This window comes from Polistes dominula, unplaced genomic scaffold (genome assembly GCF_049000335.1).
Source record: "Polistes dominula isolate Pdom_NZ unplaced genomic scaffold, Pdom_raw_medaka contig_78, whole genome shotgun sequence".
NCBI lineage: Eukaryota > Metazoa > Arthropoda > Insecta > Hymenoptera > Vespidae > Polistes > Polistes dominula.
The window spans coordinates 67,709-94,783 of record NW_028301042.1 but is presented as its reverse complement, the minus strand read 5'-3'; the positions used below and the strand labels follow the sequence as shown (position 1 = coordinate 94,783).

General features: G+C 30.3%; 5 protein-coding genes and 1 long non-coding RNA gene across 12 annotated transcripts in view; 3 read left to right on the top strand and 3 right to left on the bottom strand.

Annotated features, from left to right (window-relative positions):
• Nucleotides 1-39: 39 nt before the first annotated feature.
• Nucleotides 40-6,270, top strand: Usp20-33 (Ubiquitin specific protease 20/33). Its single transcript, XM_015332300.2, has 4 exons — nt 40-679; nt 885-2,675; nt 2,747-3,018; nt 3,173-6,270. Exons 1-4 carry the CDS (start codon nt 264-266, stop codon nt 3,469-3,471), a joined length of 2,778 nt encoding a protein of 925 aa, XP_015187786.2. The 5' UTR covers nt 40-263; the 3' UTR covers nt 3,472-6,270.
• On the top strand, nt 6,024-10,850 carry VGAT (vesicular GABA transporter). Its single transcript, XM_015332285.2, has 4 exons — nt 6,024-6,352; nt 6,627-6,935; nt 7,021-7,153; nt 7,271-10,850. The coding sequence occupies exons 2-4, from the start codon at nt 6,652-6,654 to the stop codon at nt 8,453-8,455; spliced, it is 1,602 nt and encodes a 533-aa protein (XP_015187771.1). The 5' UTR covers nt 6,024-6,352; nt 6,627-6,651; the 3' UTR covers nt 8,456-10,850.
• On the bottom strand, nt 8,179-11,335 carry LOC149031709 (uncharacterized). Its single transcript, XR_016177441.1, has 3 exons — nt 10,936-11,335; nt 8,448-8,632; nt 8,179-8,314 (listed from the first exon to the last, which is right to left on the bottom strand). It is a non-coding gene; the product is annotated as an uncharacterized LOC149031709 (long non-coding RNA).
• A 193-nt stretch (nt 11,336-11,528) lies between these two features.
• On the bottom strand, nt 11,529-13,714 carry LOC107072396 (methyltransferase-like protein 25B). Its single transcript, XM_015332287.2, is given in 9 exon segments — nt 11,529-11,836; nt 11,916-12,025; nt 12,102-12,255; nt 12,334-12,518; nt 12,520-12,637; nt 12,715-12,863; nt 12,986-13,256; nt 13,345-13,454; nt 13,589-13,714. Coding segments are annotated over 9 exon segments (1,509 nt in total). The 3' UTR covers nt 11,529-11,550.
• Nucleotides 13,615-17,625, top strand: ksh (transmembrane protein 167A-like protein ksh). Of its 5 annotated transcripts, XR_016177439.1 has the most exons (5): nt 13,950-14,095; nt 14,339-14,454; nt 14,659-14,850; nt 16,899-17,081; nt 17,178-17,625. XR_016177439.1 is itself a non-coding variant. In XM_089175029.1 (4 exons), exons 2-4 carry the CDS (start codon nt 14,093-14,095, stop codon nt 14,762-14,764), a joined length of 225 nt encoding a protein of 74 aa, XP_089031155.1. In that variant the 5' UTR covers nt 13,615-13,754; nt 13,969-14,092; the 3' UTR covers nt 14,765-16,347. The 5 variants fall into 5 exon arrangements, 2 of the variants coding, with proteins under 2 accessions (XP_089031155.1, XP_089031154.1); XM_089175029.1 differs by lacking the exons at nt 16,899-17,081; nt 17,178-17,625 and adding an exon at nt 13,615-13,754 and having other exon boundaries at nt 13,969-14,095; nt 14,659-16,347; XM_089175028.1 differs by lacking the exons at nt 16,899-17,081; nt 17,178-17,625 and adding an exon at nt 13,761-13,880 and having other exon boundaries at nt 13,969-14,095; nt 14,659-16,347.
• A 211-nt stretch (nt 17,626-17,836) lies between these two features.
• The window catches only part of LOC107072397 (lachesin), a 32,955-nt gene continuing 23,716 nt past the window's right edge, over nt 17,837-27,075 (bottom strand). For 2 of the 3 annotated variants that reach the window (XM_015332288.2, XM_089175027.1), the window contains 6 exons: nt 24,218-24,464; nt 20,617-20,790; nt 19,208-19,336; nt 18,900-19,035; nt 18,665-18,822; nt 17,837-18,590 (listed from right to left, as the gene is read on the bottom strand). In XM_015332288.2, the coding sequence (XP_015187774.1) occupies nt 18,226-18,590; nt 18,665-18,822; nt 18,900-19,035; nt 19,208-19,336; nt 20,617-20,790; nt 24,218-24,464 (1,209 nt within the window). In that variant the 3' untranslated portion in view covers nt 17,837-18,225. The remainder of the gene's footprint in view (nt 18,591-18,664; nt 18,823-18,899; nt 19,036-19,207; nt 19,337-20,616; nt 20,791-24,217; nt 24,465-27,075) is intronic. The other variant, XM_089175026.1, reaches the window with a different exon arrangement.

Sequence of the window (27,075 nt, the reverse complement as noted above, 5' to 3'; positions counted from 1 at the left end):
AGCACCCCCAAGTTAGTATCCCTTAAACCTTTGATGTTTATTGAGAATTTGGACCCTGTGCTTTTAATGACAATCATTTTATGGTGAATCGTAGATGATATTCGAGTGTTCGACGTGTTCAGAAAAGGTTAGAAAACAAGTGGAACATCAACATGAACAGAACGTAGTCTAAATTTTCTACAGATGTTAAAAGATAAGTTGTATGTATCATTCGGCGTCCTTTGATCAGTTCAATTTAGAAAGGTGAAGTGTTTAAATTCAAAATGCCAGTTGTAGTGAAAAATTGCCCTCACATCGCTAATCGCGATCTTACGTGTCTCGAAAATGTGATTCCTTTAAAAGATAGATACAATAAGTGCAATGATTGTAATTGTAACGGACCGAATCTTTGGTTATGTCTTTTTCCTGATTGTCGTTGGGTCGCTTGTGCGGAAACACAATTAAATCATAGTACCCTACATAATCAAATGTTTCCTGCCCATTGTGCTCATATGAACCTTACTACCAACCGTATATGGTGTTATGCTTGTAAAAAAGAAGTTATTGCGAGATACGTATCCTCACCATCATTATCACCTAATCAAGTTGATGTTAAAACTATTGGGAACAAATTTTCGGGAGATGCACCTAATAATATTGATAATAAAATGGATGGTTTGGATAGGCTTATGTTGGACAAGTAAGAAGATCAAGATCAAGATTCAAATTTATTTATATTATATCATATCATATTATATTATTATTATTTATGATGTGCGTGTATGTGTATGTGTGTTGTTTGCTATCATTACTCTCTCTCTCTCTCTCTATATATATATATATATATAATATGATATTGAAAAGGTTCAGATGAAAATCTGAAAATGTTTATTATTTATTTGTAGGTTCTATGGAGAATGGTGTGTAAATAAAGTGAATAATGATAGAGGCTTATTTAATGAGAAATCTGGGGATTCCCAGGAGAGTACGGATTCGGAGGAAAGTAAAGACTTATCTGGAAAACCTAGAGGCTTAGTTGGTCTTCAAAATATAGGTAATACGTGTTACATGAATTCAGCGCTTCAAGCTTTATCAAATGTGCCACCTTTAACACAGTTTTTTTTGGACTGTGGTCATCTGGTGCATTATATGTCGAAAGATAAAAAGCCTGCATTGAGTTTAAGTTATTTAAATCTTGTACGAGATATGTGGAATAGAAAAACGCGTGGATACGTAGTACCGCATGGGATATTATCTGGTATTAGAACCGTTCATCCCATGTTTCGTGGATATCATCAGCATGACACGCAAGAATTTCTAAGATGTTTTATGGACCAATTGCACGAAGAATTGAAGGAACACATAGAAGATGACAAAGATCTGTTGCTAAGATTAAAAGGTCTTGGAGAACATTCATCCGATGATGATGATGATGATGATGATGATGAAACTGAAGTAGATGGTAATGGTTCAAGTCAATCGGATGCTGAATATGAAACATGTGATTCGGGAGTTAGCGAGCAGAGTTCTTTAAGCGACGAAGGAGAACGTGGTACAAAGAGACGTTATTCTCGCGTATCTCAATCGGAAAAATTGCGAAATAAGTTTACTAATAGAAGTATCAAAAAATCTAGCGTAGAGCAATCTTTTCCCCAACAACTACAACAACAACAACAACAACGCTCTGCTCCAAACTCACCTGCCAAACATCGTACCAAAAAACAAATGAAAACAAAAAGTATCATAAGCGATATTTTTGATGGTAAGCTATTAAGCAGTGTACAGTGTCTAACATGCGACAGGATTTCTACTAGAGTAGAAACATTTCAAGATTTATCCTTACCTATTCCAAGTAGAGATCATATTGATATGTTGCATCAAGGATCCCTTACACCTCAGAAAGCAGGACCCTGTTCCGATGTTGTTTACGTGACCAATCAGAATGGTTGGCTCTCTTGGTTTTTCCAATGGATGCGTTCATGGTTTTGGGGCCCAGTTGTTAGCCTTCACGATTGTTTATCTGCATTTTTTAGTGCCGACGAGCTCAAAGGAGATAACATGTACAGTTGTGAGAAGTGCAACAAACTACGTAATGGAATTAAATTTTCCAAAGTTTTAGAGCTACCTGAAATACTTTGCGTTCATTTAAAAAGATTTCGCCATGAGCTTATGTTTAGTTCGAAAATAGCAAATTATGTTTCTTTTCCATTAGAAGGATTAGATATGAGACCATATTTGCATAAAGAATGCGTATCCAAAGTTACCACTTATGATTTAATATCTGTTATTTGCCATCATGGTACAGCTGGTGGTGGTCATTACACATGTTATGCATTGAATTCTATTGTTAATAAATGGTTTGAATTTGATGATCAATGTGTTACGGAGGTAACACCAGACACTGTTAAGCATTGTGAAGCTTATGTGCTATTTTATAAAAAGTGGTCACCGGAAATGATGCAGCTACGAGATAGAACAATGGAACTGATGGAAATATCAACTCGTGAACCATCAGAACTTAATTTCTTCGTATCTCGACAATGGATTAATCGTTTTAATACATTCTCTGAACCAGGGCCTATAGATAATTCTGACTTCCTTTGTCCTCACGGCGGCGAAAATCCAATGACAGCACAAATAAGCGATAAACTTTGTATGCCTATACCACAAGCTGTTTGGGAATATCTTTATAATACGTAAGTTCCTTTGATTATCTAATTATACATTTTTCTACAATCATCTCTTCAATATTATATTATTCTTTTAGATTTGGAGGTGGACCAGCATGTACGCAACTTTACGAATGTCCAAGTTGTGAAGAAAAATATGAATCTTTGCAAAAAAGGAGACAATACGAGATGGAAATATTTCAACAATTAAATCACAATTCTGAGAGTCATGGTGCTATTTATGGTCTAGCAATGGCCTGGTTAAGACAATGGCAAAGTTTCGTTAGAGGTAAAGAAACTCAACCGCCTGGACCTATTGATAACAATTCGATCGTCGTTAATAAAAATGGACAGAATATACTCAAAGTTGGTAAGTTAAACAAAACAAAACAAAACAAAACAAAACAAAACATTGAATATTTCAATATTGTAATGAAATATCTCTCTCTCTCTCTCTATATATATATATATATATATCTTCTCTTTATTATAAAGTATATTTATTGTGTATGTATTTTGTAAAGGTTCAGATTGCGGTCAAATACCAGAAGAATTGTGGCACTTTTTCTTAAACACATATGGTGGAGGTCCAGAATTAATGTTGCATTCGTGTCAACGATCAATAGCGCCGCAAGTCAATACTTCATTACATTCCGCTTCAAGTCCAAATCTCACCGATCAAAGTCTCAAGTCTGGTCGTATGGAGATTAAGTCTAATAAAGTTGCCAGAAGTTCAGAAACTATTTCCCAGCAAGATAGTGCTATTGAAAGTATAACGTCCGATAGTGACTCTCATCAAACACAAAGAGATATCAATGAGTAAAAAGAATAATATGCATAATTAATAATACATCTGATGCATACAAATAAACAAACAAACAAACAAACAAACAAACAAACAAGCAAACACATACAATACATGCAAGCAGTAACACTTATCTACTAAGGATAATTTCCACTAAAAACATTCAAAGTACAGCAAGATAAATGTGTAATAAAATGATTTAAATTTTGCCTTTATCTCTTTAGATGTTACTATGTTAAAAAGTACATTATTATTATTAGAAGACACTTTAAAAGTAAAAATATTTAATAATAATAAGGAAAGAATTGAAGTACACATTTTTGCTTGTATAATATAATGATAATACTAAGTGTTATTTAGATGAATCATTGATCATTTTTAATATAAATAGTCTTATTTACGTTTACAATCTGTTCATTTAATTTCTTTCTATTATCACATAGAAAGTCATAAAGTATTAAATAATTTATGCTTGCTGGGTAACTATTGGTAGTACAAAAGGTTTGGTTTATAAAATATATTTTATTATTTCAACTATTAATTTCTTAAGTAGCCTTTTATTTCATTTTTTGTTTTTTTTTTTTGTTTTTTTTTTTTTTTTTTTTAATTCTTCTTTTTATTCTTCTTTTTCTACTTTAAATTGGTGACTTTAATCCATTTTCTTGAGGGTTTTTATATTTTCGATATTTCTATATTTATTATACTTGCTATATTTGTGTGTCATTCCTCAATGTACAAAATAATGTTATACAAAATTCTCCATACTTATGTACATACATACACGCCATTGTATGTTATATTATGCATTTTCTTAAAAAATAATCCGAACAAAAAAAAAAACTAACAAGAAGGTGAAAGACTGACAATGAAATCTGCTGCTATTACTTCTTGTTATCGTCGAAAATGATGTGTCAAAGTAATGATATTCTTATGTAAATATTTCATTACCGTCAAAGATAGCAAAAATAATTCTTAACGGGAATTTAGAATTTTCAGTTTTTAGAAGAAAAAAAAAAAAAAAGGAAAAGTATATTTTACATTATAATAGCACAAGTGTTACCAAAAAAATTAGATATGCTAATTAATATGTAAAGAGCATTAGTTTTATTAGACATTTTATCAATTTATGTTTATTATTATACAGCTCATTTTGATAGTTAGTATTAAAGAAATGAATATAAGAGAAAAGTAAATAAAAAGATAGAAAAATGTTCAGCATTGAAAAATTAAGATAATAAAAATTAACGTAAATTAATTATCCTAAATTAAACTGTATGAAAAGTTTAAGATAAGTAATAATAATCGAAAAATAATTAATTTATTATTCTCTTTTTTTCTATTGTTTTTTTCTTTCTTTATTATTTATTAATATATGTATATATATATATTTTTAATCATCATCTATCAAATTTGATATAAACGGGCTTTTAAGATTTGAAACAAACAACTTTATAATTATCTAAATAGATGTGGTATAAATAAGAACTTTCTTATCATTTAAGAGTAGACATATATATATATATATATATATATATATATATATATAATTTTTGTGAATATTATTATTAAATATTATATATATGATCTAACAAGCTTGATGTAATTACACTTTAGTATTTATAAGTAATAATATATTACACACTTTCACACACGTGTATAAAAATAAAAAAATATCATTCATTATTGGACAAGATAAAAAGAAAGAAAAAGAAATGTATTTTCAATAACGATTGATCGCTTTGTGTGCAATATTAAAAATAATGAAGTAAAATATAAAAGATGCCTCTTAAACAAATTGCATATGTAAATAAATAGACAAAAATAGAAATATCTTAATTATTGTCATTGGTACTCTTGCTATTATTGTTATATATACATATATATATATATATATATGAAAGGAAATATTTTTACTATCTCATCGAATTTCAAATACAGACACATACACGTTCACACATACGTATATAAGAAAGAAAAATAATTTTAAAAAACCAAATTTGGAATCTTATAAATATTAAGCCATATAAAGAAAAAAAAAACTTTGACTTCTGGTATATTTCACGTGGTTGATGCATGAATTATTTTTTTAAGAAATGTTGGAATAAATCATTTATCCTAAACAATCGCAGTTCCATCTTTTGTATGATCCAAAGAAATTGTTTTTGTACTCTTTGATTAATTGGAAACATTGATTTCATTTTTATATGAAAATTTAGACGAAATCAATATTAAATCGAGATTGTAAATTAGATGAAGAAATTGAATGTTTTAATTGTAATTTTTCGGAAAAATATGTTGATGACAAAATGAATAAACAAATAAGAGATAGGATCCATTGACATAGAAACATTAGAAATCTTTGACAAGGAAAATAATAAAATAATAAATAAAAAATAAATAAAAGGTATATGTGTTATTGTAAAAAATGGTGTTTGACGAGCGTGGAATGAGATGTAATATAATATCTCATCATTTCATGGACCGCGAGTGGATGATCGATCGAGCCCTGCGCGTTTGAGGGATGCTGGCCATATTCCCCAATCTTCCATCCAATCCCAGTAGTGAACAACCCTCCCTTGTTCAATGCGACGATTAAGGGTTCGTGATTAGGAACTGGAGGATCACCCATAGACCGCCATGTTCTCCTTGTGTTCCTCGTAGTTTAGTCTAATCATTTTCTAATCATTTTTATTCATATTCTTATTCTATTAAATGGATTATTATTCTCCAATTCCGGATCAATTTTTATATTAGTTTCCCTGACAATCCTAAGGTTTTCCTTATTCAACGAGAAGAAGAAGAAGAAGAAGAAGAAGATCAGTAGAGTCTCTTCCCCAGGAAGAAGGTTCGATCTTCTATTTTAATTTCATCTGTGAAAGAAAAGATATAATTCGATTTTGTAAGTAATATTAATATTTCTTATTTATTCAAATTTGATTTCTATTCACATCATTTTTCATATATTTTGTAATAATAATATATTATATAATAAGATTATTTTAGAATTAGTAAGAAATTGGAAGGATCTTTTTTGAAAATCTATAAATACGAATGTTGTTGTATGTTTCATTTTATTCTTTTTCTTTTTTTCTTTCTAATATTCTCTCTATATATTATTATTATATTACGCGATACATACTAATCGATAATCCATCGTATTTGTATTGTCCTAGATTCGAAAGAAAATCTTTCAACAAGATGACTAGTTTCAAAGGATTTTATATACCATCGTTTGGGGCGACAGTTAACGTTGCTTGGGAAACATTAAAAGCTAAATGGCCAGAAAATAGTCCGTGTATGGAATTAATTCGTGGTACAGGCATGGCTGGTCAAGGTGATCCTCAAGCTCGTACAGGTGAATTTAAATCATTCGGAGAAGGTGAAGATAATACCGAGATGACAATGATGAATGGTGAACAAGCACAAAGAGAACAGAACAACGTTGCTGTTGCTGAAGATTCATTTAGTTATCAGAGAAATGGGTAAGTTATTTTTCATGAGTATTAGAATGAAGTTAAAGAAGGAATTATTGCAATAGATTTTGTTGTTTTCTGGTTATTTTTCTAGAGACAAAGGCAGAACAGGAAGTTTAAGCAGTGGAGAGTTCAGCGAATATGACGAAGGTGGTGGAGAATTCGGTGGACCTGGTGTGAAGATTAATGAGTGGCAAGCAGCATGGAATGTTACCAATGCCATTCAGGTAGTAATCAAATCACAGTTGAATTCATTAAAAAGAAATCAAATGAAAAGTAAGAATATTTAAATAAAGCTTTTGTTGAAAGTTTCATCAATTAAAAAAGAAAACGTTTGCTTTCAGGGTATGTTCATCGTATCTCTACCATTTGCAGTATTGCGAGGTGGTTATTGGGCAATTGCAGCTATGGTCGGTATTGCACATATTTGCTGTTACACCGGTAAGATTCTCGTTGAGTGTTTGTATGAGTTAGATACAGTAACAGGGCAACGTGTCAGAGTACGAGATTCCTATGTAGCCATTGCTAAAGAATGTTTCGGCCCAAGATGGGGTGCAAGAGCAGTCAACATTGCACAAATAATAGAATTGTTGATGACCTGCATCTTATATGTTGTTGTTTGTGGTGATTTAATGATTGGCTCTTTTCCCGAAGGTGCTATCGACACAAGAAGTTGGATGATGCTGATAGGCATATTTTTACTTCCACTTGGGTTTCTTAAATCATTGCAACACGTTTCTATGCTCAGCTTTTGGTGTACAATGTCTCATCTTTTCATTAATTTCATTATCGTCGGTTATTGTATCTTGGAGATAGGTGATTGGGGATGGTCCAAAGTTAAATGGACTATTGACATGAAAAACTTTCCAATCTCGCTTGGTGTAATTGTATTCAGTTACACCTCTCAAATCTTTCTACCTACGTTAGAAGGAAATCTGATAGATCGTTCCAAATTCGATTGGATGTTAAACTGGAGTCATATAGCTGCTGCAGCCTTTAAATCTCTCTTCGGATGGATTTGCTTTTTGACTTTTCAGAATGATACGCAACAGGTGATAACGAATAATCTTCACTCGGCTGGATTCAAAGGCTTGGTCAATTTTTGTCTAGTAATCAAAGCTGTATTGTCTTATCCTCTGCCATATTATGCTGCCTGTGAACTCCTCGAAAGAGCATTTTTCAGAGGTCGACCGAAAACTATTTTTCCTACAATTTGGACAGTCGATCGAGAGCTCAAAGTTTGGGGTTTAGCATGGAGAGTCGGTGTAATTGTCTTTACCATTCTCATGGCTATATTCATACCACATTTCAGTATTCTCATGGGTTTCATTGGCTCCTTCACTGGGACCATGTTGTCTTTCATATGGCCTTGCTACTTTCATCTGAAACTTAAAAGAAATTCTATGGAATGGAGTGCAGTGGCCTATGATTGTTTTGTCATCTTTTTAGGTATACTCTTTGGAGTTATCGGTGTATATGATTCTGGCACTGCTTTAATCGATGCCTTTGAAATTGGTTTACCTTTTTAAATGTTTCCTATTATTATTTCTATTTTTATTGCTTTCATTTTTTCATTCATCTCGTCTCACATACCACAAAGTATGTAGTGTCCTTTGGAAATAGAAAGATAGACAAATGGGATTTTTATGGGATTATTCTATTACACCTGGTTGCATCATCCTGGTTCTTCCAACGATCTTCGAATTCTACAAATCAAGTGTCTTCCATTTAATATTGCTTAGGGTTCTGTCGTAATTAGAAATATTTTCATGATATATTGTATATTTAAATTCAACCAGAACTGACATATCTAACAATATGCAAAATAACAAAGAAATAAAAAGAGAAAAAAGGAAACAAAAAGGTTTAGAAAATAAGAGATGGAAATTTGATGAATCTAGAGTCTTCCAAAGTAAACATTTCTTTTTGGAACAATTCTAAAGAAGCTTTTTAGATAATTCATTTAGATTACATATCGACAGATAATGTAATCTGTAAGCATCGATGTCTTCCACATTGCATATACAGATTTTTCTGTCAAAGGTGAACAAATCGTTAAAGAGAGAACGAGTTATTGGATTTTATAATCCTGATTGTGTACCTAATAATTTTTAAGTATGCTTTGAATAAGAAGCACGTCATAATGACATTCGATGGTCACAATTACAGTATACTCTCTTGCAAAAGATATATAGAGAAAAAAAGAAACTTTAAAAAAAGAATTATCCCTCGTGTTTGTGCCATAGAATATGAAAGATAGTTTGCCTAATCGTAGATGCATTGAAATTATGTGCCATCGAAGGTTAAATAATCAAATAAAATTAACGTGCAAAATATTCATCGAGTGCTAATTAATAATGCACTTGATTATGTATGTAATATGTACAAGAAAATTGTACAAATTAATTTAGTCTAATAATCCAACGTCTTCCACAGTTTGTAAAGTCTGTTTAGAATATATATATATATATATATCTTACAATTAGTTTTAAGTAGATGTATAACGTGATTGCGTCGATAATTCAAATGATAAAGAATGTTCTCTCATTGAATACATTTCAACAATTTGATATAGATTTAATATTATACATTTAATCTTTATTTTATTTTTTCAAGTGTTTTTTTTTTTTGTTTTTTTTTTTATAATGGTTTCTCAATTTGAGAACATTCAAAACGTTATAATAATTTTTAACTTTTCGATAGATCAACAGAATTGAATTTTTCTATTGCAAAATTATTTTTAAATTAGTTTATATATATATATATGTTATTCAATAGTGATAATAAGTACTTAGAATCAGAGAGTTACAATTACAATATATAATAACATAATATAATTATAGTTGAGTTAGCTTACACATATGAAATGGAATCGATATTTTTGATTTAAAATGTAAAAATATATAATGTTATGCTATCGAAATGTTAATTATTACAGTAATTGTTAATTAATAATCACAAATTGAATTCGTCTTCCAATGATGTTTTCCAAAATGGTAATAATAATTATGTATCACGATTTATTGATCGAGATGAATCTTTGTTAATAATATTAAACGTTATATACTGAGAGTTTTAGCCGTTAAGTATTAACATTTAAGGTCAAGGATTATCAAATTTAATATATATATATATATATAACTAGATGTAAAAATTAAATGTTAATTCACTTTCGACAATGATTTGATTTATTACTAAATGCAAGAACAGCTGATAAACATTCTTTCTTTCTAAAACACTTGTTCATAAATATATAACAACAATTTCTTCTTCAGTAAAATCATTTGAAACTCTACATATCTATTTTTCTTTTGCTGTATCTTGCACAATTGAACGTACCAAAAAAAGCCTTTCTCATTTTTGTATCTGTGATTAATGATATATAAGAGGCTTTCTATTCCAAGACAATAATTAATTCTCTATTCGCTCTAATTAAAATATATACCGCAACAAAGTTAAATACGTACATATGTACAATATGTACAACAATAAAAACTGTTCAATTATATATAGATCATATATAGAAACTAATTTCTAATATTTCTGATCAAAGTTATATCATCCTGATATAGTGCTACGTTGTTACTATACATTTGCATAATAATAATAATAGTAATAATAATAATAATAATAATAATAATAATAATAATAATAATAATAATAATAATAATAATAATAATGCCAATAATGATGATGATGATGATAATAAATGTGTAAAATGAAAAAACTTTCAAATTGAAACCATTTGTTCATTTAGATTCAAAATCACTCTGTTAGAAGTGTCATCTTTAAACAACGATGCATTAAAAGTCAACTTGATCAATGTTTTTTCGTGTAGTTTGAATGTATGTATAGGAGTTTCACATAATGATATAATCAGGCGCTTCCCTTATTAAAAAAGAAAAAAAAAGAAAGAAAAAAAAACAGAGATTACAAATAATATATAAATATAAGAATGAATGAAAATAAATTATCAAAATTTTATGAAATTGTAGTTTACTTGTAGTACCTGTTTCAGTTGAATTATTTTAATCAAACCTTTCTCTAAGATCCAATTTCAATTTTATCTAGAAAATGCAACTTTCTTCTCTCTTTGGTAAAAAGTTATAGATAAAACAAGAAATGAATTTTTTGTTACGTGTCATGCTCTGAATATTCTGCATCGGTGTATATAAGGTATGCTCATTTCAAATTCCATAGTAATTGTCATTTAACATTGCTGTAATAATATCATTATTTGTTGATTTAATGTCATGTTATTATTAGAAAAATTAATTTTTATATGCTGCTTTTTGTGTTTAGTAATGTATGCATTATCGAATGATAATAAGACAGACAAATCTTACTATGAAAAATATGGTAAGGTTTTCAATAATATTGATTAATATCTATATTTGAATTAAGATTTTGCTTACTTTCATTAAAGAGAAAAGTCCACGTGTTAAAATAAAAGTATTTCGTGGTCCAAATGAAGAAAGGAATGGTGAAACATTTGCCAAATGGGGATTTTGGATAAAACAACCACGTGGCTCAACTGTATATACCCATACTACTACCTAATGCAAGATTTTTTCATAGAATAAATTCTGTTTTATGTGAAAGTTTAAATTGTTACTTTGTTTGTTTATATTTCTTCATGATCTTTTACAGAAATTAAAAGTAAGTTACGCGGAGATAATTTTGCATCAAATACTGGTTTTAATATTGGATTTAAGTTTCTTTCTGATAGATATAAAAATCTATCCAAAAGTACTAATGTTTCTACCAGTGGTGCAAGTAAAATTCTAAGAGAAGAAAATATAACGATTTTTAACCAATAATCTAAATAATGTTCTATTTCCGGTCCTTCGAGATCCGAATCCTTTGGCTGTAATTCAGATTGAAGATGACGAGTGGCAAGAAAACAATATCTGAAAATAAATAATATGTATATGCACTTCTTAAATTATCTAATATATTTTATAATATTTCAAATCTTGTTTTCTTAACTGTTTAAATGTCATATCTCCTGTTACTTTAACATTTTTCAATTGACTATGAGAAGGCAACAAATCTCTTTCTGTGAGTATATTTTCTAAAATCGCTCTGTAGGTGTGTACCTGAACAAAACAAATATGTTTATTAATTTAGATCAAAATGTTGTTAGAATTTGTCATATGAAATGATGTCATGTACTATTAAATCTGTATAGTTGTTGTTCTTCAATTTATCGCAATGCTTTTCAATAGCGTGGCAAGCCACTTCCAAAGCATTATATGAAAGCTTGTGATTCTTAAACGACTTGTACGAACTAAGTGGATATCCTTTCTGTTTGTTTCCATTATTAGACCTAATGAAAAAGTCTCAATATATTTAAAGAATTCTTTTTTCATACATAATAATATAAATAAATAGAAAGGATAAATACTCTAACGTCATTTTCATATAACAACATCCCACGATGCACATGAATCTTGCTTCTTTGTTTAACGAGTATAGATTTAAAAGAATTGACGCTAAATCCCCACATGGATGTAATCCAATAATTCCATACTTAAGTGATTCTGTATTAATGTTATAAACATTTGTGAATACTTTGTGTAAATGCTTTTTTCATTTCTGCTCTTGCATGATCAGAAGTTTCTAACTTCATCGATATATGTTCCAGTTTAAGAGGAGCGAAATTAGGTATATGTTTACGTATAGATATCAACAATTGTTCGTCGTATAATCTACAAATCTCATATATAATAGAATCTATTTGAACAACACAACACTGTCAACCATTAGATTGATATAATAAGTTTACCTAGCTTTTGTTGATAATAATTCATCCTGTTCGATACAAGCTACACGTAATCCATATCGGCAAGTTAACATTCTAGCTAAATGTCCAAGTCCCGCTCCAACATCTACTGCAGATTTGCAGTCTGACTTGTAGGCATAATATGCGCACATCTATGTTTTATATATATATATATATATATATATATATATATATATATATATATATATATATATATATTTTTTTATATAAATAATGTTAATTAATAATTATGATTGTATTGAAAAATAATTACCTCTGCCATTTGTTCTATTTCATGCGTCTTTTTCTTCTTCACATGTTTTCTGAATAATTTTATAAATTGTGAAGAAGCAGAATCCGAATCTCCTAATTGTTTTTGTTTGTTATCCGACGAATATAAAGAAGTTACTTCTTTTGATTCTTTCTTGAATTTCTTCATTCTTCCACATTGCAAAACATTACTCAAACTCTTGTAATTTCTATTCAATTGTAGATCATCTATAACTTTATGTAATGCCAATAACGACAGGGGTAATATTCTTTTACTGTATAAGAGATACATTATTATTAATCATATATATAATATAGAGAAATATTTGTTTATATGAATTAAAATCAATTTGTAAATTATACCAAGAACATTCTCCTGATAACCATAATCCAAATTCGTCTGGAGGTATATCCTGTAATGCGAGTTTCCAACTTGTTGGTAACTTGTCCCATAATTTTTCTTTACAAAAATCCTATAAAAAATAATTATACAAAAAATTAGAAATGTTATAAAGCTATATATGTAAATATTAATCTAAAGATTAAGATCGAATTTCATTATTCTATATACAAATATGAAAGCATAACTTGATTTGTGGTTACGTACCACTACATAAAAGTCTAGCATCCAGCCATATATATCTAATACACAAAATATTTGATCTATTCTTAAACGCACACTTTGACAAATATTACAATTACATTCTATAATTGAATTGTTAGTTGAAGTCATGATTGATTATAATAAAAATTATCAAAACTTTTGAACACGTGTAAGTGTGTGTACGTACGTATGATACAACATAAAGAAAATAGTGTAGTGTGTTATACTTTGCTTTGATTAAAAAGATTCAATTTCATAAAAATATAAATTTAGATTAGTTATATTTAAAAAATTGGTATATTTCTCAAATTAAACAAAAAAACAAAAAAAAAGAAAATGTTTTTGTTTATTTAATATGTTTAATAAATTGGATGTTCGTCTAGGTTAGTTCTGTTGATAAGTCTGCTAAGTTGACTCCATACTTTACATTTAAATTGGAGTACGTCATTCTTTCTACTATTATCATCTATTTTTGGATGACGGTGGATTGTCTATTTTTTCATCACAATGGTAAATAATAACAAGATATTAATTTATTTATTTTGAATTATGAAAAATAAGATATATTAAAGTTTAAAGACATGATTTGATCCCATAATGTAATATAACCTATCTTATTTCAAATATCTCATATCATAAAATTGTATTAATATTGATTTTAATTTTATAATAATCATAATTATAATAATTATCATTTTTAAATTAAAAATTAGGAAAAAAAAAGCGTTTACTAATTTCTGCCATATTTGGCAGTCTGCAATATTTAATTTTCAGAGTCTGGTGTGTGTTATACTTCTGTTAATATGTACCTGTACTTACATCAGATCTATCGCTCCAAGTTTTTTAGATAATCGTTTAGGAAAAGTTGGGTAAGTACAAATGATTTTATTCTACACGTTTAAATTTACACGTGTCAGATAATTGCATAAAATATATCATAATATGATGATTTTATTGATCTTTAGGCATATTTATATATTATTATACGTTAGTTTGTATCCATCTTATATTTGAAATATTACTTATACAAATTATTATTTATACACATGCTTGTTAATGATTTTTATTATCAGGTTCCTTGGCTTGTTTTGGAAATGTGCACGAATTGGAGAACGGAAAAGTCCATACGTGGCATTAAGTTGTATTTTCATGGCATTTAGTATTTTATTCTGGACATAGACTAGACATTTTTTCAATAAATTTTTATAAATTTGTACAAAGATATTTTGGAAAAAGATATGGAAATGTTCGTAACATTTAATAAGGTATGAATGATTTAATAGAAACAAGGAATGCATGACAAATATTTATCGTTAATATTTCTTAGAAAACAGAAGAAGAAAAGAAGAAATTCCTTTTAAACGAACTGTAATTTATAAAGCAACAATGATTTCTAATTGCGGTGTAATATTTATTCATCAACACGTGATTCCTTCCAAAGCCATAGAATTACATGATCTTCGGAGCCTTTTTTATTTCTTTTTAAATTATTTATCATTTTATTTTCACAATATATTTTCTATAAACAACAACATATATTCTTTTTAATACAATTAATATAGGATTATTATATTAACTTTGTTGAGTATCGCTTTGTTATATATATATATATATATATATATCGGGTTTATTAAATAGTTACATTTATCATATCTTTAATATCGCAGATATTCTAAAACTTCCTCACACAATAATGCTAAACCACACGATGTGATCTAAAAATTGTACTCCGCAGTAATCGACGTTAACTGTCATACATAATATTGAATGTAATTCTTGTTGTTTTTAGTTGTATGCATGTACTTATTTTATTTTATACATTCGTTTATCAACGTTTACTATCGATTCATGTCGTTTTATCTACAGAGTAAAATACGCTTTCCAATTATGTAAAATAAGTTTCCAATTGTATGTAAGTAATATCATATACTACACGATGGAAATTATTATTTAATTTTGCAATTGAAAATATAATGATATAATTAATACTGCAGATTCATCTTATATGACGATGAAGAATATAAAGAATTTGAATAAGAACAAAATATACTTTGCACTTTGTCTAAGAAAGCGTACTTATAAATAGCAATTCCGGTAATTTATATAAATTTATCACGTTCACCTTATATCCATCATAATATATGATACATATATATATATGTATATAATATGTTTGTCTTCATTGATTACATTTACTTAAGAATAGAGGATAATGCTACGATATGTATTAAATGATAAAGCGATACACTTTTAAAACTGATATGTATTATTACACTACAATCAAAGTTAATTTACATCGAAACATTTTGGTGCTTTTTCTTCTATGAGGTAGAAAAACGACCAAGTTTATATTTGTCTATATATATATATATATGATTATTATGATCAGGCATTTGCTTTTTTCCTGCTACCATGCATTGGATACAAAAAAGATAATTTTTCACATAAAATGTTATCTTTTTATATAATACTGATAAGTTAATTAAATTATTATAATATTATATACAATTATATCGTCTTACATACAATTATTGTCACTTTGTGAATTAAAATTTTAAGGAGAGATATATATATATATATATCTCTATATAGGGATATATAGCATTTGTAACTTCGATACAAAACATTGGAACCATTGATAAATTTATAGAGGAAAAGAAAAAGTAAAAATTGAATATTTAAAAAGATAATTAACAAGGTGAACAGCGCATTTTTCCAAATTACTTTTAATCAAAATAAAAAACAATTTCTCCAATGTAAAATATATTTTTTTTCTTTTACTACGTAATCCTCTCTTCATATATTATATACTATTTATTTAATAAATATATATTTATATAAAGGTAAAATTAATTACAAAAGTTGATAAAAAATGTATCTAATTTGAAAATGACGCGACTATTGGTCAATTTAAATGACTATTACTATATGAGATAACTTGCTTCCTTACCGACTATCGAGAAAACAATGATAAAGAAATGATAGATAAAACAAGTAATGTCATCTATTCAACTTATGTCGCTGTATATGAAATTTATGATTATGAACCTTTATATATGTACATATCAATATTATTACCGAACAAGCTCTTAAAAAAGGTCGATAAATAAAAAGACAATGTTAAGTTAATATTTCTTATAGGTATAAGTTAGTATGCTAATTATTTGTCTGCGTTCGAATAAAATCGAATAGTTAGATTTGGTAGTGCCTATTCGCTCGTTATACGAAAATTCTTTAATTTTACAACAAAATTAATGATATTTCATTAACAAGTACGACCAATAAATACAAAGGATATTCGTTTCAATCGCAGCACCCCATTGCCGTTACCAGAACGACGTGTCTATTTGTACAGGGTGAAACATAAACGAGGACTTGGAAAATTTAAAAACTACCCCTAAAAAGAAAATTGATACATTTGTTTCTCATAAAATCCATGCATTTGGTATTGAAACATTTTTGATTAGACACATAGTTAAAAAGTTCTTTGAGATATGTAAGTTTTCGAATCACCCTGTATACTGTATAGTATTTATTTGTCTTTTTTAAAATCATTATTAAATAAGTATATAAGTAATACTTATGTTCGCAGTTAACCACCGACAATGGAAGATAACGTCGAAACGTCTACCTTTATGGAGACTTATATGTATATCTATCTGATGTAACGATATGCAGAAGGGTTTGGGAAGGAAGGGGAAGCATATAGAAAGGAAGCTTTCTATTGCCACCTAACGTACGAGCAATACATATATGTAATATATTACACATGTAAGTGTTCACTTTCCTTTCCATCTTTTTGTTATAAATTTTATTTTGCTTTTTTTTATTACGTAATATCGGTTTACGAGAGTCTCTCTCTCTCTCTCTCTTTATTCCTGTGTTCATGCATCGTTAGGTGGAATTATTATATACAACTCGGCATATCCTTTCAAAATGTTTCCAACTTTATGGTTATTTGTAATGCACAGTTTGATTAATTCGAATTTCAAAAATGTTTGTTAAGTTAAAAACTGGACGAACAGAACGGCACTAACGATGCGTTCAAAACATGACCCCTTTAAGGCTTTCCGACACACTAACCCGTTATACATATATATATATAAAAGTACCCCGTAATTTTCTATCGAAAAAGTAAATGAAGGCGATCGATCGATTTCATAATGAAAGGCTTCGTTTAAAAATACTCGAGATTAAACGTTCGATGAGTTTTAAAACGAAAAAACAGTACGCTTCATCCATAAGTATGTATTTTTCTTTTTCTTCTTCTTCTACTTTTTGTTTTTTCTTAAATTTCTTTTCATTCGATCAAAGTCGAAACCAAAAAATGGTTTCATAAAAAATACATTTGCAAGTATCGTTCAATATCTCTCATTCGCAAAGTTTCAAATTCCCAAAGAATGCCCTAACGGCATTTAAACGGCTTTTCTTTTTCATTATTACACATACCTATTATCATCATTTTTTTGTATTAATACCCTAGGGTCCAGACACAGCCTAGCAAAAGATAAGAGAATAGGGGAGAAATAGGGGAGAAATAGGGGAGAGTTATGGAGTTCAGAATCGGTCAGTAATCTATTCTTTTCCTATGCTTTTTCCGATGGAATGGGATTATTAATCAATAAATAATAATTGATCCTTTATCGTATGGTGGATAAAAATGTTAGGCAGATCGTATATATTTGTTTGTTGAATATAAACCTGCCAATGTTGGCAACGTTTTCTACCTTAGACTCTTCTTCTTTAGATTTAGTTTCTTCTCCACTGTAAGCATTCTTCCCTTTTACGATCAACGATCCTCGTGGATTTACGGTAGTAGATGTTGTTGAGTATTTGTTACCGATGATCAATCGAGATGTGCTCTTCTGCATCGCTGGGGTGCTCAGCTGGTGGAAAACTCGATTGACCGTAGATACCCCAAGTATGCTTTTTGATTTATTACCTTTGTTTTGTTTTTTCCAACTTGGTGAGGTTGCTCGCGTTGGTAACGTCGCACGTTCTATTTCTGTCAAATATATAGATATATGTGACGAAGTATAATAATCATCATCTTAATGTTTTATATTTTCTACGACATACCGTATACCCTGATAGTAGCTTCGGCTTTTCCCATACTCGAGGATGCCGAACACTTGTATTCTCCTAAATCTGTCTTCTGAAGACTCTTTATCTTAAGCTCTATAGTCGTCTTCCATTCTTCCTCTGGGTGGCTCCGTTCATCGATCTCGTATCTGTCGCTACATTGACAGATCGCATTTGCTTAGTAGCAAGTGTATCAAGGCTCAATGGAAATGGAATTTCGAAAGATACGTACCCGCTCATGATCACTTGCGCCTTTCGAGTCCACAGGTTGATCGTCTTTGGATAAGCTTCGATCGAACAGATTAACGAGACATCCGTATCCAACGGCGAACCCAATAATTGATTTCCTACTTTTGCGCTTGGGGGAACTGAAATTAGTCAATAGATAAAACCTGTCCCATAAGTAAAAATACAATTATATTTCAATATAATTGTATATTTTGATTTGATTGTTGTTTTTTCTTCTACTTTTTCCCGCTTACGAATAAATGGATGGAAAATGAAAAAGACGTGGAGAAATTAGCGAGCGTGGTTACTTACAATTTACTCTGAGGTAGACTCTTTTGCTGACTGTCGGTGGTACTTCGTTTCTGGCTATGCAAAGATAAGCTCCCATTTGCCTCCTGTCTACCCTCGTTAATTCCAGCTTCTCGCCGGACTGGCTGTCCACTATAAAATCACCCCTTTCGTATGAATATCTCGTTGAAAGTTCACTTATTTCCCACGATATTTTCTACATCTAACACGTAATTATATATAACGTTATAACGTCAACCATTTGGAATGATTATTTTTTCTAACAGTCTTTCTGCATACCAAAACATTTCACCTCTCTATCTAACATTTATTATAAAATCAAATCAAATCAAATCAAATCAAATGAAATCAAATGAAATCAAATGAAATCAAATGAAATCCAAATGATAGGCAATATCTTTTATCTATCTATATACTTTTATGTATCCAATAAATAGATTTCTTTCTTCAAACGCGGATAAATGATTTCCCTTTAGAATATTTTCCCTGGATATTATTCACGAATAACGCAAATGCCAGACAATTGAACATTATGGCAAATATGCTCACGGCTACCATATGGGTAATAAATTTAATTTACGCTCGAAACGATCGCATTTATGAAGGACATTTTCAAATGGGCACCGATGAATGCTTTGAAAAGAATATTGACAATTGATTCACGTACATATGTCGATATATCTATGATCTTAATTTCATACACATGTGTGTAATCGTAATATCTATTTGTTTTTTTGATTTCGTGAAATTTCGCAGTTAGATATTCGGATAAAGGACGAAACGAGTTTGCTATCTCTTTTTCTCTAGCATCCCTTTCACCCAGTTCAACCCCTACACTCATTCCTTTTCATCTCTCCTCCCCATTCTTCCCCTTCTCCTGCCATAAAGCTGTAAAACACGAAGGTGTAATTCGACGAAACACGGTAGGATGAACCCCGAGTTCTAATAAAGATGAAAAGGTGCGTTTTTACGAGACACATAGCTTTTTATGGAGGTGAATTCGAGGAGGAAGATCTAAAGGAGGTTAAACCGAGTTGCCTAGGTCGTTTTACTTCTACTTGTTCGATCTGTGATAAGAATGTAGTAGGGTTGCTCGAATTCTTCTACAATTTGAATAATGTATTTAACTATATATACTGGAACTTTTAGCATATTCTACATCGAAATAGAAATGTAATAATTACAATCAACACGTGAAAATATTATCAATTATTACTATCATTTTCAATATTATATTGGCATGTTATATAATAGAATATTGCTTGCTGTATAATATGTATAACGTTGGAAATTCTAACAATATTTATCGCTCAGCTCAATATTTCAAATAAAATGAATATTACATAATAATGAACACACACTAAATTAAGAATACAAATGATAGGAATGAATATGAACATGAATTAGCTGACCTTGAACTAAGGTCTCATGAAGACCTCTCATCAGAATGAAATCACTTTTCTCTCTTTTCCAATGAACTCGTGGGGGAGGTCTACCCGATGCCTTGCAAGAAAGGGTCGCATTTTCCCCTTCTAAAACTGAGACTTCTCCCTCTGATGTACCAGAACTCAGTATGTCGGGGGGAACTTAAACAAAAATACATATTATACACACATATAAATATATATAAATTTTTGCAATGTATAGATATTAATTTAATTTTCCTAATCCTTTGAAAAGATAAATAGTGAAAGATAGAGAAGCAGCTTTGATTTCGTTAGCATTTCAAAATCAAACCATATAAGAAGATAATATTTATATAAAAGTATCTCAACGAGAGCATTCACATGGGAATTCGTGATAAAATAACGTTGCGAAGAGAAAGAGATAGTAGATATGTATGTATGTATATACATGTTTCCCTCAAACAAACGTAAAATTCTTTCGTTTTCTTTTACTAAAATAGAAATGTGCAACAGGTTCGAGTTTTATATTGCTATTGTTTGTAGGCGATGAAGTTTAATGGGTAAATACGAATCGTAGTAAACTATTTTGCATTGTTTTTTTCCTTCAATTTTCATTTATTCTACTCAGTTTCATATGTGTGTACAGAAGTAACGAACTTTGGTTAAAATCGTTAGAAAATTTCAAATAAAAAATCTTCACCGATGAGTAGAAAAATGTAGCAGGATTAAAAAGTAAAGAAGAAGAAGAAGAAAAAAAGTGTCTCGGCACTTTTAAAAGCATCGAACAAGATCACGAAAAGTAGTCCAAGCTATTTCGTCGAAATTTCATCGCGATTTTAAGTGGACTATGCGCGCGGACCACTTTTACAAGATTTTTTCACTCTTCCCATTTACTTTATAGTTAGGAATTCCAAAATATAAAGAAAGACGAGGGTGCACGATCCTACTCAAACGATACGAAATTTCTTTCAAGTATATAGAATATGTATATATGTAGAGGTCCAAATGATTTGATCACTTTGCAAAATGTATTATCGTACAAAGATTATTTCGATCAAATATTTCATCGAAATTTCTTTGTCTCCCTTTTATTATTACTACTCGCGTAGAAAGCAAAGTACTAATATCGTAGTGTGTTTTAAAGGAAGTACTTAAAAGATTTTTTCGATAAGGGATGCAAGAACATATTTTGAAAAACGAACGAGCATATTTCGCGATAAAGATTACATACACCATTGACCTACTTTTAACTAATGGAGAAAGTGATGCGTTCTTGCGATAAAGTAATGAAAAAATCTATATCTACGTATACACAACATATAATATTACAGCAATATGTAAGGAAAGCTCGACTAAAAATTCCTTTTCTAAAAAGCTTTTTAATAGGAAAATAATATTCATAAATTACAACTTGTATTAGTAGCATTAGAAAATGATATTTATTTATTTATTTATCCAATTTTTCTACGTATAGGAGGAGGCTTGACAAGTTTATCAAATCAATCTTGACCATCAAGAAGCTTTTTTATATCTGCGACGGAGGAGTATAAAAATCGTAATAAAAAAATAACAGACAAATAAATAGAGAAGAAAGAAGAAGAAAGAAGAAGAAAAAAGAAGAAAAAATATAACTTTAATACAAGTCCTTCGCAAGACTATTCTTTTTAAGCGAATGGGACCGTGTCCCATGGCTGACAACGTGTAGGAATTCTTCTGGCAAATAGAAAAAAAGAAAGGAAAGGAAAAGAAAAAGAAAAAGAAAAAGAAAAAGAAAAAGGAATGAAACGAGGATATTCAGCTCGTTAGAAAAGAGTACAACCGAGAAACGAGCTTTCGCGAAGAACGTCGTCGTCGTCGTCGTCGTCGTCGTCGTCGTCGTCGTCGTCGTCGTCGTCAGAATGTTCGTTGAATTTTTCGAGCTATCCTCTTCTTCTTTCTCGTTCATGCCCATAAAAGTGTTCGCAGGAAAGAGGGAGGGAGAGAACGCATATATGTATGAGAACAATTTCGATGCATATGAACGCGAATGGGGCTGTCCGTTCAACGAGAAAAGCTAAGTCGTTATCTTTTACATATACGTGTACGCGCGTGTCTATGCGTGTACGTGCTACAAGAAATTCTACCTTATCGAAAATGTCGAAAATTTCGAAAATTTCGAAAATCTCGACATTTCTCAAATGTTTTCTCAAATTGTCTTATCTTATGTTAGCGTATATAACGTTGATTATATTAATTTAGGATGTTGCTAGATATATATTAGCTTATAGACAATGACCGTCCTATATATGTATGAGCTTGCATATGTAACAACGCGTCTATAGGTTTCCTATACATATAAATATAGGAATAGGGGAGTTAATCACGGATAAGTAGGTAGAAGCTTTGTAGTGATGAATAATTATTTACACACTGATTATGCCTGTAAAGGCGAGATAATATTATTTAGAAAATTAATGCAATTAAACTATTATCATTCTTGAATTACAATTCAATTCAAAATAGTAGAAATACCAATTATAATTTGCTAATTTCTATTTAATCGATCAATCGAACAAATGAAATCATAAAATACGAAGAAATTGAATCGGTTAGCCGAGTGAACAGAATTTTCCATATCTTTGACTCATCTTTTTCCCCCTCTCCCTGTCTCTCTCTCTCTCTCTCTCTCTCTCTTGTTTTTTTCATTATCTCTCCCTTTCTTATACACCCTCTTATTTTCTCTTATTCTTACGTTAATTCAATCTCGAACGAAGTCCGTTTTTTCTTCTTTCATTCCTTTCATCGAGAAGATCGCACGTGTTCGATAGTTCCGAGCTTTATATTGACGAGCCCAATAATTTTCGTGTTCTATATTTTGACGTCTTCAATATTTCTCCTGTTCGATATTAGAACGTTGGAATATTGAACCGGGAAATTTTCGATCGAACTGAAATTTACTCTCCTTCTCAATGCCGTTTCACTGGCCACGTTCCATTTCTCATATATTTTTCTTTTCATTTTTTTTTTTTTTCATTTTTTTTCTTTTTCTTTTTTTTTTTTTATGTAATACTTCCCTCATCTTTCATCTTTTATTTTCAATCATTGAATAGAAGATTCCTTCCCTTTAATCAATTTTTCTATGAACGTAGTAATCATTGAATTTATAGGAAATATTTGAGATATTCTTCTTTCTTATTAGAATAATGAAAGAAAAAATTGATCAAGCAAAGTGTAAGACGTTTTTGTGAGAATAACCATTGGTCTATCTTTGTGGACATAAGCAATGGGACAAAGGTGGGAAGGCTATATAGAAGGATGTATATATATATATAGAAAGGTATATAGAAAGGTATATAGAAGGGTAGGTAGAAGGGCCATTGTGTAAACACGTTCCTAGTTCTAACGATCATGAGCATATATTTTGGAGGAACGTGCGAAGCTCGACGGTTAATCGAAACAACGCGTGGACGGGTGCGATTGTACGCTTTGGTGCGTACTACAGCAGTATTACTATATTCTATTCTCTATCTCTGTAGGTATATACATGTATATGTATGTGACCGCAAACGTCTGGGTTGGTGAGAGCATGAGGCTAGTAGGAATGCGCATATTGCGCAATTAGGCATACCTAGGACGTCGACGCATCCCAGCTGGCTCAACATGGGCTGCGCGTTGATTTGGCACATGTAGCAACCTCGATCGGCTTTCCTGAGTTGGCGAATATGCAGGCTCCAAGTGGCTTCCTCGTCCTCTCTCGAACGAGTTTGATTCTTTGCCTTGGCCTTTTCGACGTTTACTTGGAAACGTGCTGAATGGGTCACCGTTCGCTGACCCATCGACAATATTGTCTGATCCTCGACTCGTAGCCATCCTACCTAAACATCGTATCGAATCATATTACATTTTACAAAGATCAAAGTCAACTTATTATAACACTTTGATACATATTTATAACATTGAATATTATAATAATTATAATATTTACTTTTCTCGAAATCTTCAAATATTAATATTAATTTTGATTCTTCGTTAAAGCATATTGGGACCTAAGTTTATATAAACTCTCTTGACCTAGTAAACCTAATTAATATGCAATATAAGTTTGATATTGACCACTTTGGACATCTTGTCGATATGCATAGCTTCATTCTCAATTATAATGCAAATTAAATAAAATACTAAAGTACAACAACAACAAATAGAAATAAAAATAGAAATAGAAACAGAAATAGATAGTGTTTTATCGAATAGGATTACGAAGAGAAATCCATCAAATCCCGAGTTGTCGATACGAAAGTCGTCGTTGAAAAGTAGATCATAGATAAAATCTAATCTTATTTTAGAAGGGAAGGAAGGAAGGAAGAAAGAAAGAAAGAAAGGAAGGAAGAAAGAAAGAAAGAAAGGAAGGAAGAAAGAAAGAAAGATAGATAGTACAGTAAGGTAAAGCAGAAGTAGCTACATATATATATGTTTAACTTAAATCGAGTCTTGGAAAAGGGGATCGAACTCTTTGCTTGCTTTGAATTTCTATGATTAAAGGAACTTAATAATCGATCCCTTTTCCTACCTATGTATGTGTATATGTGTGTTTGTTCGAAGAAGATAGATAGTTTGGAGAAGTTCATATCGGAGAAGTTTATCGAATCTCGAGAGACTTCTCCGCTAACGTTTTGTTCCACCATCATAAAGAAAATTAAGAAGAAAAAGAAAATGATAGAAATAAAAAGAGAGGGAGCTGTTACAAAGAGAAAGAAGGAGGAAAAAAGAGTAAGAAAGAGGAAGGAAGAAAAGAAGATAGACAGACGGATAGAGGCAAATAAATAGATCTAAAGAAAAAGATAGAGATAGATAGTTAGACAAATAGATAGAAATAGAGTAAAAGGTAAAGAAGGAAGAAGAGTATCGGGCAAATATCGAAGTACTACAAGCACGAAACCATTAGCAAAGTATCCATAGACGTTTCGAAGGACGCGAACACGTCTATAAAGTTTCCTAGGAAAGCGTTCTCTTCTTCTCTTTCTATTTGCCTTCCGCTTACCCTTCGCTCGAAAGAACGTCTCGCCTTCGTCAAGGATACCCTCCTAGGTAGGTCTCTTCCTAGCGAGCGTTCTTCTTGACTCGTATTCTCGGTGGAATACGACCACACACACACACACACACACACACAAATTTAGATTAACGAATGAATATCCTAACAAAAAAAATACTACAATCTTTATTTGTGTTATATTTAATTTATACGAAATTTCAAATACATTCTCTTTACCTACGTTTGCAAACTATATAATCCTTTAATTCTGTTTTATCTCTGCTGGAAAGGCATTGTATAATTTCACACCTTCATAAAACAGACTCTTTTATACAACACTTTTTGTTCTATGAAATTGTATAGAAATATTCTCTGACTGTCTAGTGCATTCACCGCTCACATTTCCTGCTATTTTCATTCTATTATTAAATTATTTTAGGAACATTCCTTAAACTATCTTCAAAATAAAAGTGTATACATTATAATATAGTTACTATTTTACATTACATTCGTAAGTTTGAAATTCCATTACGTTCATAAATTGCAATGGGAGAAGGAGAAAGAGAACGAAAGAGGGAGTAAGAATGAGTAGGAGAGTAGAAAAGTTAGATAGTTAAATAGACAGAGAGAGAGAGAGAGAGAGAGAGAGAGAGAGAGAGAGAGAGGGTTTTCACGAAAAGGATACTTTCAGACTCCTAAATTAAAGATTTTCTCGACGAAATTGATCTTAAATGAAAGTTACGTGTCGGAGGAGAATACTATACTTGTTAAATATTCATTGAAAAATGTTGCCTTATTTTTCCTATTGTTAGATGTTTTGCATCACAAATATGTTAGAAATTGAAATAATTACAAAATAGAGAAAACAGAATTATAAGAAAAATATAAAATTAAATGCCAAGAGAAGAATTTCTATATTTAATTAGAATTCCGTATTAAGTAATATCCATACAATTCATACCGTTCCTAACTTGTGTTTCATTTTATTTCTCTATTAATTAAAACAACACAAACTGTCTTAGTTAGTTATCTGATATTCGTAAAGAATACATTATACATTACAATATTAAATAATACAAATAATTTGTTTCGTTTTAATCAATAGAGAAATAAAATAATAGACCAAGGAAAATATAAAAATATATTAAAAGATGACTTTGGACTTTTCATTTGAGATCGATTTCGTCTCGAATCCCTCAAGTCTCCTCGGGGATCCTAGGGATCACCACGGAAGGGTGACACTTTCCGTGTCAGTCAGGTATACTACTAGACAACCTCGGTATGAGATGGTTTCTCGTCGCTAATATTATATCGCGAAAATCATCTCCCCTCTTTACATCCCTCTCTCGTGCATGCACACATATACCTACCTATGTGCAACCGGTAATTGCTTTTAGGTGAGAACACTTCCACCAATATCATACCACTACTACCATAGCTGTATTCCAATAACGAAG